General features: G+C 33.2%; 1 protein-coding gene across 11 annotated transcripts in view; it reads left to right on the forward strand.

Annotated features, from left to right (window-relative positions):
* CDC42BPA (CDC42 binding protein kinase alpha) overlaps nucleotides 1–19,172 on the forward strand; it is a 233,565-nt gene that overhangs the window by 153,415 nt on the left and 60,978 nt on the right. For all 11 annotated transcript variants that reach the window (XR_012063552.1, XM_031690085.2, XM_015234804.3 and 8 more), the window contains 6 exons: nucleotides 5,408–5,513; nucleotides 12,027–12,151; nucleotides 14,175–14,280; nucleotides 14,680–14,828; nucleotides 16,373–16,464; nucleotides 18,603–18,679. Coding sequence is in view for 10 of the 11 variants with exons in the window: in XM_031690085.2 (XP_031545945.1) it covers nucleotides 5,408–5,513; nucleotides 12,027–12,151; nucleotides 14,175–14,280; nucleotides 14,680–14,828; nucleotides 16,373–16,464; nucleotides 18,603–18,679 (655 nt within the window). In the remaining variant the exon portion in view is untranslated. The remainder of the gene's footprint in view (nucleotides 1–5,407; nucleotides 5,514–12,026; nucleotides 12,152–14,174; nucleotides 14,281–14,679; nucleotides 14,829–16,372; nucleotides 16,465–18,602; nucleotides 18,680–19,172) is intronic.

Raw genomic sequence — 19,172 nt, forward strand, 5'->3', positions numbered from 1 at the left:
TTGGAGATACATAGGCAATAAACATGTTCCTGTCCTCAAGAAGACCAAAGTCAAGATTGGTAAATAGAAAATTATAATATAGCATCTTTAGGAAACCAAATAGGATGAGTATAGGAGCACCCATAGAAGAGGCACAGAAGATAACTTTAGTATGTCTAGGCTTTTGGACAAAATTATTTCTGAGTTAAGACCAAAAATATAAGAAACATATAGCTGTGGGAGAGTGTCCAGGCAGAGGCAGCAGAATTTGCCAAGATCTATAAGAAAAGGATAGCATGGCACATTCAGAAAATGAAAACTCTTCATTATGGTGAAAGCATACAAAGAAAGATGAGTGGTGCAGAATGAGACTGCAAAGGAAAATAAAGTCAAGATCATGAAGGACTAAGGAATTTGGGTTTTATCCTAAGGCCACTGAAGGAAAATTACATGATTATATTTATATTTTTGAAAGATCACTCTTGCTACTGTGTAGAGAATGGAGTGGAAGGAACAGACTGCAGGTAGGAATCTAGCCCTGAGATACAAGGTGGTTGGACCTTAGGTATGATAATGAAAATGGAGAGAAGTGTATGGCTTCAAAAGGTCTACTGTGAAGACAGAACCTGGAGGACATGATGACCAGATATGAGAAATGAGAAGCGGGAGAAATTATCAGTGATACTCAGATTTCTATGTTTTATATAACTGAAAATATGTTAATGTCATTCTCAAGTTATATTGGAAGCCTGAGTTTAATTCATTTTGGTCCCTTCATTCAACAAATTTTTTTAGAACCTGTTATGTGAAAGCACTGTTGTAGGTGCTGGGGACACAGCAGTGAATAGATAAAAAATTATCTGTCCTTATGGAATTTTCCTTTAGTTATGATGAAAGACTACAAAGAAAATAAGTAAAATACAGACTATATTAGGTAATGATTAATTCCAAGAACAAAAAATAAGACAGAGGATGGAGGCTCTGCAGCATTTAGGGGGAGGCTATATATAGGATAGCCAGGGAGAATTATACTGAGAAGATGATTTCTCAGGACTGAAGAAAGTGAGGAAGGATCTATATAGATGTATGAGAACATTCTACATGAAGAATAACAAGTCTGTTAAAAAAAATTAATGGGAAGGCAAGACTATGGAAATAGTAAGATCAGTGGTTGCAGGGATTGGGAGGAGGATGGGATATATAGGCGGAGTACAGGATTTCTAGGTCAGTGAAGCAGCCCTATATGAAACCGTAATAGTGGATATATGTCGTTATACATTTGTCCAAACTCTTAGAATGTACCACACAGAGAGTCAACCCTAATGTAAATTGTGGAGTTGAGTGATAATGATGCATCAAATATAGTTTCATCCGTAGTAGCAAACGCACCACTCTGGTGAGGAATATTGATAAAAGGGGAAGCTCGGCCTATGTGGGGCAGGGGGGTCTATGAGCAGTCTCTGTATCTTCTCTCACTATTGCTATGAACCCAGAACCTTTCTAAAAAATAAATCTGTTAAAATAATAATACTAAAAAGAAGGCCAATAGGAATAAAGTAGAGTTAAGGGGCAAGAATAATGAGAGGTATGTGAGAGGTAGTGGGGGCCAGATCATGCAAGGCTTTGTAAATTATGTTCAGTGGCTTACAATTATTTACTCTGACTAAAACCATGGCATGGAAGCATTGCAGGATTTTGAGTGGAAAATTGACAAATACTGACTTGTGTTTTAACAGGATTACTCTGACTACTAGATTAAGAATAGTCTGAATTAGATAAGAGAAAAAGCAGTGAAACCATTTAGAAGGCTATTGCAATAATCCAGAAGGATGGTGGTGGCTTGGGCCTAGGGTGGTGGCAGAATTGACCATAAGAAATGTTCAAATTCCAGTTTTTTTAAAAGGTAAAGATAATGTTATTTGCTGATGGACAAGATATGGAGTGAGAAAGAAAGGACTAATGAAGGGTGATGCTTAGTTTTTGGCCTTAGCAATTAGGAGAATATAGTTACTATTTAAAGAGGAAGTCTACGGAAAAAGCAAGTTTGGGATGGGAGTATCAGGAACTCATTTTAAACAAATGTTTGAGATACTTTTTAGACATCTAGGTGGTAATGTCAAGTAGGCCATCATATAGACCATCCTGGATTTCAAGGCTAGAGATAAAATCCTGGAAGTATTTATCACTCACATGATACTTAAAGGTACAAGACTATTTGAGATTGTACTTAGGACTTCTTTTCTCTCTATATTCATTAACTAGGACTGAGTCTTGGGGCTCTCCAGTCTTTAGAAGTTGGGAAATGAGGAAGAAACAGCAAAGTGGATAGAGAAAGGGCAGCAAGAATGATAGGAAGAAGACTAGGCAAGTTTGGTGTCTAAATTTGGTGTTATGATGAATGCATAGCAAATCTGTCTATATGTCAAATTAGATGAGATCTAGATCAAATAACATGAGAACCAAATAACTGGCAGTTGAGTTTAACAATTTGAAGGTCATTGGTAACTTTAATAAGAACAATTTCAGTGAAACAGTAGGGGCAAAAACCTCACAGTGGATCCAAAGACTTGAAAGAGAGCAATTGGCGACAGAGAGTATAGATAACACTTACTACTGGAAGTCTTTTATTATGAAAGCAAGCAGTACAGTAAGATAGTAATTGGAGGAGAAATGTATCTAAAAAGAAGTTATTTTGCTTTATGTTCTTGTTTTTAGATGGGAGAAATAACATCATGCTTGTAATCTTATAGAAATTATCCAGTAGGTGATTATTCAGGAGAGAGAGGAGAAAACTACTGGGGAAGTGTACTTGAGCAGGCGCATAAGCGAAGGAGTTGACCTTAACTGCGTTTTTCCCTGTAGTAAGAGAAGAGAAAGTAGCGTATGAGCAGAGAGGAAGGTAGATGGGTTGCTGGGAACTTGTTACTATTTATTTGTTGCTCTCTTGGGTTGGAGATGTTGAATTTGAGGTGCTTGGGAGACATCTTTGTGGATATATCAAGTCAGCAGTTGTTAATATATATGCACCCAATATAGGAGCACTTAAGTACATAGAGCAATTACTAACAGAGATAAAGGGGAATATTGATGGGAATACAATTATAGTTGGAGATCTTAACACCACATTAACATCACTACACAGATCTTCCAGACAGAAAATAAATAAGGCAACAGAGAAATTAAATAATACAATAGAAAAGTTAGATTTGGTGGATATTTTCAGAGCATTACACCCCCCAAAAATAGGATATACGTTCTTTTCAAGTGCACATGGAACATTTTCCAGGATTGATCATGTATTTGGGCACAAAAGAATCCTTAACAATGTTAAGAAGACAGAAATTATCTCAGGCATCTTTACTGACCACAATACCATGAAACTAGAAATCAACAACAGAGAAACAAAGAAGAAAAAAAGGAAAGCATAGAGATTAAACAATATGTTATTTAAAAAAACAATGGGTCAATGAGGACATCAAAGCTGAAATTAAAAAATACCTTGAGACAAATGACAATGAAAGCACAACCACTCAAAATCTATGGGACACAGCAAAGGCAGTGCTGAGGGAAGTTTATAGCGATACAGGCCTTCCTCAAAAAAGAAGAATAATCTCAAATAAACAGTTTAACCCACCAGCTGAATGAATTAGAAAAAGGGAACAAAAAGCCCCAAAAGGCAGCAGAAGGAAGGAAATTATAAAGATTAGAGAGGAAATAAATATGATAGAGATTAACAAGACCATAGGAAAAATCAACCAAACCAAAAGCTAGTTTTTTGAGAAAGTAAATAAAGTAGTTTGAAGTCCAGACAAGCTTCAGATTCAGAGTTTGTCAGCATAACAGATGATAATTGCAATCAGGTAGTATAGTAAGTGAGACAGCTCAGAGAAAATGTGTAAAGAAAAGAGTTGAGCACCTGAGACAGAATACCTGAGAGCACTGGCATTTATGGGGAGGAAAGATGGGGTGGAGGATTCACAAAGGCAGCTGAAAAGAAGTCAAAATGTAGGCTGAAGATCAGGCTGAAGCCAAGAGAGGACGTTTCAAGAGGGAGGGAATGGACAGCATTGTCAAAGGTAGCCAGTAGCTTGGATGTAATAAGTTGAGACAATGGTGAGTTTTGAGACCACAGTTTTTTTTTGAAGTGGAGGCAACAGAAGCCAGATTTTGGCATGGTGAGAAACAGGCAGTGAGTAAGCGGATATGGCAAACTCTCAAGATTTAAAGGTGGTCGAATGGGAAGACAAGGGAAGTGGAAAATGAAGTGTGACATAGGGTTTATGGAAGAGTTTGTATATTGTGTTTCAATATGGGAGAGATTTAACTTTTGTTTGATGCTAATAAGAAAAAAACAAAAATGGTTTTATAAAGAAATTTTACCCAGTTTATTCACGTGCTTATTTTTCTGAAAGGCTTCTTTGTAATTTTTCATATTTTTTGTCATTGTTCAGATTCTGAATAAAGATTCTTACACATAAATAAATTTCACATTTTGACTATAGATAATAAGGAACATGACACATTTGCTTGGACACAAGATGGTTTATTTTCCTGGAATTTGTAATTTAATTATAATTTATTCAGTAATTTAGTGATGTAAGGATTTTTTAAGATTACATTTTAAAAATCAACGATTACTTGTGTTCTTTGTTGACTTGGAAGCAGTCATATAAAATTACCCAGAACGACTTCATTTCTAAATTTCATTTTCTGCTAACATCCTCCATCAAACTGCTGTAGAGATAAACTGCTCTTTATCTATACTTCAACTCCATATTCAAAAATTGATTCCCCTTTCTTTCTTAGGAGATTTTAAAAAAGTTTGTTAGAACTGTGTTTACCCCTAAGGGTGAATCAGTTCTGTCCCTAGAGCTGTCATTTAAAATAAGTTTTATAATACTAAATATGCTGTGTGTGTATTTACATATATATGTGTAGATTGGTGGGTACATAGGTGACAAGGGAAGAAGGAAGGAAGGAAGGAGTAATGAAAGATGGGCTGAGTGTATTGTAAGAAATGTTGGAAACATAATTTGAATTTTCTGTGCAATCTAGAACTGAGTGTAAGGAATCATATTGTGATCCATATATCCTCCTTTTTCCCTAACTTCCTCATTTTCCCATCCTTTTTGTGTATGTGCAACCAAATACGGTGAGCATAGTCAGGAAGTCTACAAATCACAGATGTCTTCTTCAGATTTTCAAATGACAAACAAAATAGATGTTATTAAGCAGACAAATCTATTTATTAATTAAAAGGAAATGATTGTGATTTCTTGATTTTAAGGGGGAAAAATGCAATTTGGAGCAATCAAAACATAAGTGACTTTTCAGAATAAAGCATATGGTACAATAGCCAGTCTGGGATACCATTATTTTACTTTTAATTCAGTTCCTTTTTTCCCTTTTATGTTTTGAATTGTGTTAGTCAAAGTGAAAGGGAAGAATTTGAAAATGAGTTCAAACAACAGTATGAACGAGAAAAAGTATTATTAACTGAAGAAAATAAAAAACTGACAAGTGAACTTGATAAGGTGAGTGATTCAGTCTCATTTATATTCATTCCCACATGCTAGGTGTTCAGCACTATGATAGAAATTGTAGGTGTAATTTTATATTTGGTGTACATTTTTGGTTTAATATTTCTCCTTATGTGCAAGGATTGCTTCTACAGACAATTTTTCATTATACCGATCTGTACAGGAGTCTTCTGGAGAGAGATCTTATCTCATGCTTTGCCCCATTTATTTTTTGAGCCCCTATTCTTTATTTCACTTTCCATCTATTCTCTTTTACTCTTTTCTCTCATATTCATCACTTACTCTGTCCTGGCTAGCTAAGTTAAGGCTGCCTCTTGGCAAGAACAGGAACGATTAGGCCAAACTAGAGAAGTTTTGACAACTCTGATGTCATATTCATGATGGAGAACTGATAATAGCCAAAAATAATGCTATTGGTAGGTAAAAATTCAAAGAAACCAACTATGCCTAAACTCTATAGCTTGAATAAGGAGCAGATTTATTAAACTAGATTAAACTTAGAAGTAGAAAGATTTATGAACAAAATTTTAAATACTTAATGAAATCTTTTTCCTCTTAGTATCTCAGATTCCTCAAACTGCCATCATTCTGCATTTCGTATGTGTTAATAGCTATAAAAATCCCAATATTAATGAGGAGTTATAATAATTTTACTTACATCAAAATAAGGCTTGGATTAACTGTGTTTTACATGAGTTTAGCATTTTCCTTCAGTAAAAGTATTATGTTCAGTTAATAGTCATTTCAGTAACAATTTGAAAGACTGGCTAGTTGTAAAAGAGAAACTCTTCACTGTCTCAAGTTTCCATTGTGTTCCATATTTCTTTTCATTTCTCTCACTGTTTTCCCCATGATTATTTAGTTTTCTAAGCATTTAAGAATGACTTTGCTTTTTTGGTTGAAACTACTTGAGAAAGAACTGTGTTAGTTTCTTTTGTAATTACAAAGCTGATGCACATGGATGCTATGGAAAGTGTCCAAATAGTAAGTAACATAAATGGATTTTTTAAACTATGAATACTATATGAACATTATTGTATAATTCTGAGTTATTTTCACTAAAATAAAACTAACACTATTTAAACTTTATTCAAATAGTTCACATAATTTTTATTTCATGTTCTTGACTAGTATGACTACAAAATTAAACATCATTTCTGTCTACAAGACAGAATTTTAAGATTCTGTTAAGAGTTACCTTGAGGTAAGAAATATAATTAAACTCTAGAAGGCCACTTCATGTAGAGTTTCTAATTACCTAGTAAAAGATGGTACTATAGATTAAGAAAAATTGTAATATAATCAAATGAATGGAGATCAAATCTTATATTTACTTCTTGGTTTTATTTCATTATTAACCATAAAGCTCTGGCAAGTTTACCAGAAACATGTCTCTAGAAATAATTTTTTACAGTACTCTTTTTGTTTGAGGAGACTGAAGGAAAAAATTAAAGGCCTATCTCCTAGGATTAGAAAAAATTGCTTGTCTTGCTAAATTGCAAGATATGATAAAAGATACGAATAAAACTTTGAGAGCAAATTCATATGGTTGGCAAGTATTCAGTGACAAAAGATAATAGGGAAATATTTATTCCCCGAGAAATAGGGGAGGATCTGGGTCTCCCTTCATTGTAATATCTTCTCTATTTTTTGCTCCTTTATTCAGTTTTTCTTCTCTCTCTACTTAACTATCAGTTCACCTAATTGCACATCTTCACTATTTCTTTCCATTAATTCATTTTCTGGTTTGGCTTGAATTGGGTATTTTCCCCAAGAGGGATAGCCAGAGAACACCTGTGCCATTGCTATACCAGCTGTTCCGTTGGGAACCTGCTGAAGGAGAACTGAATGCCTTCTCAATAGAACTTCTGATATGGAAATGAAAAAAACAATTATTATGTTAATTTTGAAACTTAGGTAACTAATAGATTCTCAGAGTCATATTTCTCAACTCCAAAAATAAAAATTAAAAAGGAAATAGAAAAAAAGTTTGTTGATATTTTCAGAAAAAGTCTGTATTCAGAAGTTTCTATTAAAGGGTTAGTTATTGCAAATAAAATTAGCCATATATACCAAGAAGTGAAAGTAAATGGCTTTTAGTAAGAAACATTATCATCTGTATCTTGTTTTTAAATAATTATTTTACAAAAAAGCAAGATTACACAAAATGATTGAAAATACACAAGTGAACATTACCCATGATTTCATCATCACAAAATAACTATTTTAATTTTATATGTTCCTTTCCAGCTTTTGTATACATATTATTATATAATTGCAGTCATACATACATTTTATTTTCTAATCTCTTTTCAGGTGAAATATTATGAGCATTTTTCCATATTCCTATAGAATCTTAAATTATTATAAGCTAGATATGTCAATATACAGAGAGTAAAACTTCATTCCCAAGCAAGCAAAATGAACTAATACTTAGTAGAATTTACTTTTTGGAGGTCCTCTTCTGAGTTATCTTACATAAATTATTAATTCTCACAATAATTCTATGAGGTATACCCCATCATTTTTGCCATTTTATAGATGCAGAAGTTGAGGCAAAGGGAGATTAAGCTACTCTACTACTCTTAGAACTAGGAAGTGGCAGAACGAGATTGGAACCCAGGTATTCTGGCTCCAGAGTCTCCATGATTTTTATTCAGAAAGAATGAAAAGAGTAACTTTTTTCTGACTAATACTAAACAAATCTATTTAAGGCTATTTGTAACTATTGTTACCTGACAGTGCAAAATCTGTTTTTCCTCCTCTTCTTGCAAATCTCCAGCTGAAACCCCAACCACAAATTAGTTGGAAGAGCTGTCAAAAGCAATATTGATCAAAAAAGGGTGTGTTGTAGAAATTAGTGAAGACATTGTATCTGCAAAAAACATCCTCAGAAACAGCTGATAGACTTCTGACAATGCTAACATGAAGAGATTGATGGGGGATAAAAAGTTTTTTTAAAAAAAAAAAGTGGGGAGAGTATATAGCTCAGTGGTAGAATGTGTGCTTAGCATGCACGAGGTCCTGGGTTCAGTCCCTGGTACCTCCATTAAAAACAAACAAACAAACAAACAAACCTAATTAACTCCCCTCCCCAAACCAAATTTTTTTAAAAAGGAGATCGATAAATCCTTTCAAGGAAAAAAAATTCAAAGTGGTTACAGTTATGGAAAACAGTCATTTCAGAGCTCCCAGAATAAACCACCAGAAGACAACTACAAAACATTACTGAGATAAATTAAGGAATATCTAAACAAATGGAGCGATATGCTTTGTTAATCGAGTTGGAGGACTCAATATTGTTAGGATTTCTGTTCTCCCCTCATTGGTCTATAGATTCAGGTAAATCTCTATAAAAATTCTGGTAGGCTTTTTGTTAGAATTGACAAGCTTATCCTTAAATATATATGGGAATACAAAATATCTATAACAGCTGAAATATTTGGCAGGAGTAGGGTGGTACAAAAGTTGAAGAATTTATACCATAGAATTTTGAAACTAACTGTGAATCTACAGTAATCAAAAGACTGCAGTATTGGCATAATGGGGCAGAGTAAAGAGTCCAAAAATAAGACCACATGTTTATGGTCAATCAGGTTTCAGCAAAGGACTGAGACAATTCAGTAGGAAAAGGATAATCTTTTCAGCAAATGATGGAACAATTGGATATCTATGTGTAAAAAATTAACTTAGATCCTTATCTTGTATCATATGCAAAAATTATTTCAAAGTAGATCATAAAGTGAAATACAAGAGGTAAGCATAGGAGAAAATCTTTGTGATTTGGGGTTAGTCAAAGATTTCATAGATATGATATTAAAAGCACAAACCATGAGAGAAAAATAATTATAAATTGAATATTTAAGAAATGAAAAGACATACATATATGAGGAGGAAATGTTTTTAAATAATTTATCTGATAAAAGATTTATATTTGGAATATATAAAGAACTCTTAAAACTTAATAATAAACCTATAATGAAAAGGAATATGAAAATGAATATATGTATGTGTATGTATGACTGGGCTATTATGCTGTACACCAGAAATTGACAAGACATTGTAAACTGACTATTCCTCAGTTAAAAAAGAAAAAACCTCAATAATAAGAAATAATACAAACAACCCAAAGGAAAAAATGTGGAAAAAACTTAAAAGCCATTTCATGAAAGAAGATGTATAAATAACAAATAAGGACATGAAAAGGTGTTCAGTATCATTAGTCATTAGGAAAATGCAAGGTAAAACCATAGTAAGTTACTGTTGTACAGCCTCAAGAATGAATATCATCAGTCAGTGACCATACTAACTGTTGGGAAGGATGTGGAGACACTGGAACTCATACACTGCTTGTAGGAGTGCAAGATGGTGTAACCTCTTTAGAAAATAGTTTTGAAAAAAAGTTAAGTATACATTTACTGTATAACCCAGAAATTCTCCTAGATATTTATCCAAAAGAAATGAAAACATAGTTCCCTTAAAGACTTATGTTTGAATGTTCATAGCATCATTATTCACAATAGCAAATAACTGGAAGCAACACAAATGTTCATCAAGAAGTGAATGGATAGAGTGTACTAATAGCCGTATAATAGAATACTACTCAGCTCTGAAAAGGAGTGAATTTCCGATATGTTCAACCATCATGATTGAACCTCAATAATACGAACAGTAAAAAAAACCTGATACAAAAAGCTATGTATTGTATTATTTCATTGATAATTAAATTTCTAGAAAAGGTAACACTTAAGGCACAGAAAAGAGATCAGTGATGCCTGGAACTCAGGGTAGAAGCCAGAATCTGCAAACCAGCATGGGGGAAATTAATCAGGTACTGAAAGTGTTCCCAAACTAGATTGTGGTTATTGTTGCATAAATGTTTAAATTTACTAAAGATCACCAAATCATACACATATAATGGGTGAATTTTAAAGTATGTAATAAAACTGTAAAAAAAAAACTTATAAAATCCATTTTCAAAGGTAAATGGCACACCCTATGATACAAAACTTAAATCCCTTGTTCTCAATAGGCAGATGAGGGTGTGTGTTAGCAATGACAGCTTCTCTCACCCTATTTCCTTCCAAGAAGACAGTGAGGTTGGCAGTAGGATTAAATGGAGAATTACAGCTGTATACGCATAAAGCAATTTGTCCTTTGGCAGAGGGAAAGAAATCAGACTTCGCATTATGAATGGTGCCAGAACTGCCATTCTCAAAGAAGTACAGGTTAAAAACATACCAGAAAAACCCTGGGTCATTCGGAGAATTCCTGATGAACTTAGATTGGGGAGTTGGCAAACTAAGGACTGTGGCCAAACCCGGCCCTCAGGCTTATTTGGTATGACCCATGAGCTAACAATGATGTTTACATTAAAAAACGATTATTTCTAAAAAGAAGCCACATAGCCAAAACTATTTACTATCTAATTCTTTACTAGAAAGTTTGCAGACCCATGACTTAGAATGTGGTTTTAGCCTGTATTAAAAACTGAACCAATAGAAGATACACACACATGTACATAAGATGTTTATTGTAAGGAATTGACTCACATGATTATAGAGGCTGACGAGAGACCCTACAGAGAGAGGTCCCTCATCCTTTCCACCATGTGAGGTGAGGACACAACCAGAAAGCAGGCCTGCCGTAGACACTGAATCTGCTGGTGCCTTGATCTTGGACTTCCCAGCCTCCAGAGCTGCGAGGAATGTTTCCAGTTCAAGCCACCCAGACTGTGGGATTCCATTACAGCAGCCTAAATGGACTAGTCAGGAGCCTGCAAATAAAAGAGACCTAAAAGATACAGCAACCATTGAGTTATGTTTGCTTGTTAGTATCATGATCGAATTTAACAAACTGTTAAGTCTTTTGATATTTTGAGACAGCTGGAAATTTAAACAGTTACTACCTATGTGATCATGTAAGCAAACTTGTTCAGTTTGTTTGATATTGTGGTTGTATTTTAAAAGAGGGCCTTATTTTCTAGAGACATACATAGAAATATGTATGGTTAAAATTATATGATGTCTGGGATTTGCTTCAAAATAATACAGGAAGAAGGGGTAAGAAGACAGGAATACCAGTGAAATAAGACTGACATTGAGGCCATAATTATTGAGATTGGGGTCATGGGCTCATTGGAATTCACTTATACTCTACTGTCCATTTTTTGTAAGTTTTTTTTTTTAAGAGAATGACATAGAGACATTTTCTGACCAAAAAAAAGAAAGAGAGAAAGAATTCTTCAGGCCAATGAAGAACGTTCACAAATGGAACACATTCAATATAGGGAGTAAGTAATGGAAAAGCAAAAGCAGAGGAGAATTCAGAGCACTTGGTATTTCCAGATTCAGTGACCAGAGGGTACATAATACGAAATCAGGAAGACAAGAGTTTTTGAGTGGACTGTGGTGACTTACCAGACTTAACAGGAGGCATCTGAACACCTTGAATTCCTGTTCTTAAAAGTCACACGTGTCTTTAAAGTGTCTTAAAACTGCCTTTCAGCTTACTGCTTTGTATGAGAACTTAAGTACACGTAACCAGCAGTTAGAAGAAGAGGTAAAAGACCTAGCAGACAAGAAAGAATCAGTTGCACATTGGGAAGCCCAAATCACAGAAATAATTCAGTGGTGAGTAATCTTTTAAACGTGTTTTTATGGGTGATTTTGGCCATGTGGTAAAGTTGGTATGAATTCCATCAGGCTACTAACGTGTTCGTTTTTTTCACTGAAGTATAGTTGACATACAATATTATATTAGTTTTAGGTGTACAACATAGTGATTCAGCATTTTATGTACATTATGTACACCGTAAGTCTAGTAACATGCAAAGTTACTGCAATATTATTGACTGTATACCCTATGTTAGATATTACATCCCCGTTGACTTATTTATTTTATAGCCAGAAGTCTGTACCTTTTAATCCTCTTCATCTATTTTACCCAACCCCCTACCCCTCTGGCGACCACTCATTTATTCTCTGTGAGTCTGTTTCTGTTTTGTTTGTTTTTTTGGTTTTGTTTTGTTGTTGTTGTTTTGTTTATTTTTAGTTTCCACATTAGATAAAACCATACAGTATTTGTCTTTCTTTGTCTGACGTATAAATAATAATGTACTCTGAGCTGTGGTAGATGCTAAACCAACACCAGTTGAGGCCAATTAACCTGACCATTTAAATGTCAGTAGTTTTCTTCATTGCTACTGTGTAAGTGTTTTTGTACTCTTAAAAAAGATAGTCTTCCTCTATCCATATTTATTCTTTATACTATAGATTAGATGATTAAATGAAAAGATTACAATCACTTGTGGTGTCCAAAGTTAAAAAGAATTTTAGAAGGAAACAACATCCCTCTGTACAAACTTTCTTAATATTTTCTAAATCCATTTTTCTTTAAAAGATAATAAAAATATATACATGTATGTAGGGCCTAAAAATACGTAAAAATCACTAGAGTGGGCCACTTCTTACAATGATTTTATTGCTTCTTTGTTTAGATTCTTTAGCTTGTCCTCCAAAACACTTTCCATCTGAGAGAAGAAAAGATCTAAAGATCTTTTTAAAGGGCTTCTTTGAGATAAAGAGATAGGTGGGTAGATGGATGAATTTGACTCCTCAGGAGTTTAAATTCTAAAAGATGCTGTGGCAAGGCTCAAGATTTAAGCTTGTCTGCTGTATGCATCACATATACATGTTGATTTACCTGAAATATACTTTCTTCATAGATATTCAATGGCCTGAATTTTATCTGTGAAAGCAACCAACCTGTACAAAGACAGATAGTCTTCCCCAGGGTATATTAGAATATACTTTTGAACATTGCAAATTTCAACACTTTTTTTTTCTTTTGTGCAATTATGGCTTTCTATATGCCAGTGTTTTTCATTTCTTTTGAGAATGGGACCTTCTGTGTAGATTTTTATATGCTGGCACTGCCCACTCCCTAGTCTTCTCCTTGTTTTGGAGGAGATGTAACAAAATGTAGACTTTATCCTAAGAAATTCTAGAATGTAGAATTTGTCTCCTTGAATATAATTTGAAAATATTTCTATTTAAAAACATAATAATTACATCAGCAAGATAGCCTTAAGACAATAAATAGAAACTGAGTTTCAGTAGACTTTAATCTTACCTCTTTGTTATTTTATTGACCATTTTGGAAAACAAAAGAGCTTTATTACAATACAACCCTGAGTTTTGCAGAATATTCTACTTTAAACTTTATAAATTTATTGTACTTCAGTTTTAAGAAGGGTGTGTTGTGTTTTCATAAGATAAAGATAGAATCTAATTAATAAGAAATCTTAAAATTCTTTAGAAATGAAGTGCATGTGTGTGTGTGTGTGTGTGGTTTATTGTTAGATTAAAAGTATTCTGTGGTTCCAGGGTTAAATTTTACTAATTTATCAGATACATATATTTTGGACCTTCCTAAACATGGCCAGCTTTAATCTGTAAATAACTGAACAGTAAACTATGTCCCAGTTGTTGACAGTAGTACTGTAATAAACCTTTAGAAATAAGATATTTAAGAACATCTTTATATTTCTGTTACTTTTCACTTACTTCTTTATGATGCTTTAACATATATCTCACTAAAGTTTTCTGTTTTACTTTGGTTCTTTACCTCTGTCTTTATATGCATATATTCTAGGGTCAGTGATGAAAAGGATGCACGAGGATATCTTCAGGCCTTAGCTTCTAAAATGACAGAAGAATTGGAAGCATTAAGAAATTCCAGCTTGGGTACACGAGCAACAGTAAGCTCTGCCATTTTACAAGGAGGCTTATTGTGTTATTAGGGAAAAGACTCAAAACACACTGTCATAAATAGGCTTTGCAGACTTTAAGATTTTCATGAGAAATCATTCTAAGTCTTTTCCATAGGAAATCATAATACGCGGCTGCCTAACTGTAATTTGCATGGCTAGCCATTGTTGGTAATAACTATAAAAAGTAAATGTGTTTATACGTGAGTTTACAATTGTTTCTGAGTTTAAGGAAAATTAATTTATTTTCACAAGTAATGTTTCTATTTTATTCTGTAATTAAGGAAAGGTAATTCTTTCAGTTAGTTTCCAAATTCATTTATATTACTAAATTTAAATGTTAAAACTAAAATAGAGTGGAGCTAAAAATGCAGTTACATCCTCTCATAGGATATGCCCTGGAAAATGCGTCGTTTTGCAAAACTGGATATGTCAGCTCGATTGGAGTTACAGTCAGCTCTGGATGCAGAAATAAGAGCCAAACAGGCTATCCAAGAAGAACTGAATAAAGTTAAAGCATCTAACATCATAACAGAATGGTAAGATTGAATAATATTGTCCCTCTAGAGTGATTTCTAATTTGGTCCAGTATTTGGAGAGAAGTTACATATTTAGTTCCCTACCTATCACTTTTTTTTTTAAGTGATGATCAGAGGAAAAATTATGAAAATTTGAAAATGAGTGGATGCTTTCAGGCCTTGTGTGCAGTGATGGTATTTTAACACATCTTTGTTTTCATCTGACTCGTCCATAAAGTGGAATTAATAGTACTAATTAAATTTCTATTATTTCCTTTTCCCCTTATTTGTAAAATTTAGTTCATGCTCAAATTTTACTCCATTAAATCCGAAGTCCTCTCATGTTCAAGAATACCATATTAATATAAAAATGCAGCACAGAGTCAGAACAAATGATAGTCATCTGAAAATTCTGGGTTCTTACTTTTTTTTTTTTTTTTTACAAATGAAGGTTCTAGTGATGGTAAATTTCATAATGGTATAGTGTATTTAAATTATATTTGTTTTTCATGTTCTTTTATGTTTAAAAAAAAAAAGGTATATCCTCCACAGTCTCCATGTGGATGAATACATTCCTTCCATTATCACAACAGTGGAACAGATTATACTCTGAATAAATAAATGATAAAGCAAAAATTGTAGCTGAATTGGGTATTAAAATGTTTTAAGAATAAGTCAGTATAGGTAATAATAGAGGAGCAATAGGAAGTTCATGTTACTAATCAAAATATAAATGAAAAAAATCTATTCAGTACTCAGGATACCAAAGCTTACAAAGGCATTTAGTCATGAAAAAAATACAGTCCCCTAAACTCAGTTTTTAATGATATGAAGCCTTAGTCATTAAACTGCAGTCATTAATGTTTTGATTTATGTCAGAGGCCAGATACATGGCACCCCAGTTAAATTATAAATTCTTGCTATAAACTATCCAATTGTAAAGTAAGTATGCTTTTCTTAAATGTGCCAGTGTGACATTGAAAATGGAAAAAAAAAACTTTCTGGAGAATATAAATTGATCTCAACATAAGGAGCTACTAAATGTCATTCTCTGTTTTATAATTTGGAATAAGTGTGATCTTTCTTCTTATATTTAAGACATATGAATTTACACATTTGTCTGTAAATTGGGAATATGAGTCAAACTGAAAATTATAAACTTACTTTTGTGATTGTCTATGAAAGAAATCTAACAGAATTCTAACATTAACCTTAGATTTTATGACATTTTTAAATTTAGTAATTTAGCTCAAGACCAGCAACTTTTTCTATAAAATAGTAAATGCTTTTTGTAGGCCATATAGTCTCTGTCTACTCAAGTCTGCTGTTGTAGTGCAAAAAGCAGCCTCAGACAGCCTGTAAATGGATGACCCTGGCTGCGATGCAGTAAAACTTTATTTACGCAAAAGTAGATGACAGGCTGTATTTGTCCTTCCTGTAGTAGTTTGCAGTTTCCTAATTTATCATGACTGACACTTAAACCAAATAAGTCCAGCTACATATATGATGGCTTACTAACCAACAATATAAATAATGTCATTTTTCCTTTTTTTCCCCTATTTAAGTAAACTAAAAGATTCAGAGAAGAAGAACTTGGAACTACTATCAGAAATCGAACAACTGATAAAGGACACTGAAGAGCTTAGATCTGAAAAGGGTATGGGAATGTGCTTTGCATCAATCAGGACTTAATGTTCTGTTATGAATACATTTTATTACACAAGAATCAGCTTATTGTATAGGTAGAGTTGTTCACACACACAATTCTGGCACTCATTTATGGATGTATATATGCATGTGATACACACATACATACACATAGTTGGTAGACAGGTCTCTTGAGTTTAACTTGATAAACATTGTTTTAAGATTTCATAATAGCAGAAAAACTCACTATGCCATAAATTTGATGGTTTTTTCAGTGCCATGGACTATTTCATGAACAATATTTTTGTGATTGGAAAAAATTATTTTATCATTTCGTTTTTTAAAATCAGAATATTGTAAGTTTTTTGGGGGGGAGGATAATTAGGTTTATTTGTTTTTGGAGGAGGTACTAGGGGTTGAACGCATTCTAACACTTGAGGTTTGCCCTCCCCCAGGGTAGTTGTTTTCCTAGTGGAAGGATCTCTTCTGTGCCGGTATTAGAACTTCATTTTCCTGACACCATTCCTGACTGAATGCTAGGCTAAGTTAATTGGCTCTGTATTATGCTTATGTGCCTCCCTGTCATTTCCTAGTCCTGTGGCACACAGTAAAGTAAAGTTAGTTGGGTTGCCACATCTGCTTTTAAAATTGTGGATGAAAGAGGATAATCACACAGAGTTGACTTGAAAAGCCATTAAAAGCAGTAGGTGTTCAATACATTTTTGTTGATTGAATTTCCTAGTGAATAAGAAAGGAAGGAACCCAGAAAAAGTGAATTAGGAACTTAGATTAGGAGCACAAGCCATCATAGTAAAGTGAGAGTCAAGCTCAATTTTCATATGTGGAGAGCGTAAGGAGCTGCACTATTCAGTGAGTAGAGAAAAAAGAATATATAAGACAAGGAGGACCTGTGGTCCTGAAGGCAATTTATATAGAAAAGAGCCCAAAGCAAAGTATGACTTAGTAAAACTCACCAAGTGGTATTGATTTCATCATTTTTAGAATAGATCTAAACTTGTGGAGGAAAAAACAAAGTTTATCACATTATATGTTAACCTATAGCTTTTATTGGAGTTTTGAACATTCCAGTATGATAAAATCTTGCTATATGTTGTAACATGTACTGTATACTACACTGCTTAAAACTATAATTGATACACTATACTACTTAAATAATACAATATAATATTGATATAATGAGGGCAAGGATTTTTTTTATGCTTTATTTACTGTCATATCCCCAGTATCTAGACAAAGTTTGGCAATTAAGAGGGTTTCAATAAGTATTTATTGATGAAATGAATTTCTGAACATACTGATTATCTGGCAACTGTGGTATACTATTAGAGAGTAATATGAAAGTGCACAAATAAGTTACCAGTTCCTAAGGATATAGAGATAAAAAATTTGTATTTCATTTTTTCTCCTATTTCTTCCCTAGTATTTATCATTATATGTGTATTTTAAGAATTATTTTGGAAATTATGCATTTAAAGTTAATATCATAGCCAAGAGATATGCATGACATTTTTAAAACTTCTCTGAGAAAAAGCTAGGGTTTGGTGTCTTCATTCTCCAACCCAAGTTCTTAGACAGATTTTAAAAATTTTACACAATTTCTGTCAATAAAACAATAAATGAAATCAGATTGAGGCCTTGGCAAAAGTTTTTTCATAATTAAATACATTAGTTTTATCGCTAAACTATTTTTTATAAAAGATTATTTATGTCAGTACATATTATATGCTTGATTAGAGTATTTCAGAACAGAAATCTTGTTTGGTAATAAATGAATTACCTTAGAAAAATTAAACATAACCAGAGCCCTCTTTTTAAAAATTTCTCAAATCTACCAGAAGATTTAATGTGCTTTTTGTGGTGTACTATACAGGAAAAGAAATTCAAGAACTCAAGTCTTAAGTCAAGAAGCAAGTATTTCAGGAAACTGATGTAATTTAACTGTTGAGTGATATTCCAAGAAATGCTAATGTATTTTAGTTTTTTAAATATGTGGAGTTAATAATATTGACTGCTTTTAAAATACGGTAATTTTCAGGCAGCCTTTAATAGATGCAGAAAGGAAAGGTTGTCCATGAAAATTAGTTTGAATTGTTCTAGTTTTAAAAAAAAGTTGCTGCTGTCTTCTAGGTATAGAGCACCAAGACTCACAGCATTCTTTCTTGGCATTTTTGAATACGCCTACCGATGCTCTGGATCAATTTGAAGTAAGTATTGAACTTTTCAAATACCCTCTGCGGTCAGCGTAAAGTTTACTCTGTGATCTAAAGTTTATTTGCAGTAAAACTGTTTTATTGCATCTCATATAAAAGGACCTAGAATCTTATATCAACAAAAACGTATTAGGGAAGGAACATGTTCTGCAAGCTTATGAAAACTTTAATCACATTTGTATTTAAGAAAAATCTAAGAAAGATCTAAATAAGAGAGTCATTTTAGGGTTAATAGAAATTTCTTCTCTTCTTTTGAGACACAGGAGGTGCAGCACAAATCCTAACTTTAAATAATTGTGACACTCTTCTTTTTTCTCCAAAGCATAGAGCCACAATATTAACAAGTGAAAACATCAGGGCTCACAGTCGGGGAATGCTGGTTCTAGTCTCAAATCAATTCAATTTTTTAGACGCATACCAAAGGAATGCTTTTTGTTAAAGTATTCCATAATAATGGAATATTGATTGTATGACTCTGTCATTCTTT

The sequence above is a fragment of the Vicugna pacos genome, chromosome 23 (assembly GCF_048564905.1).
Source record: "Vicugna pacos chromosome 23, VicPac4, whole genome shotgun sequence".
Taxonomy (NCBI): Eukaryota; Metazoa; Chordata; class Mammalia; order Artiodactyla; family Camelidae; genus Vicugna; species Vicugna pacos.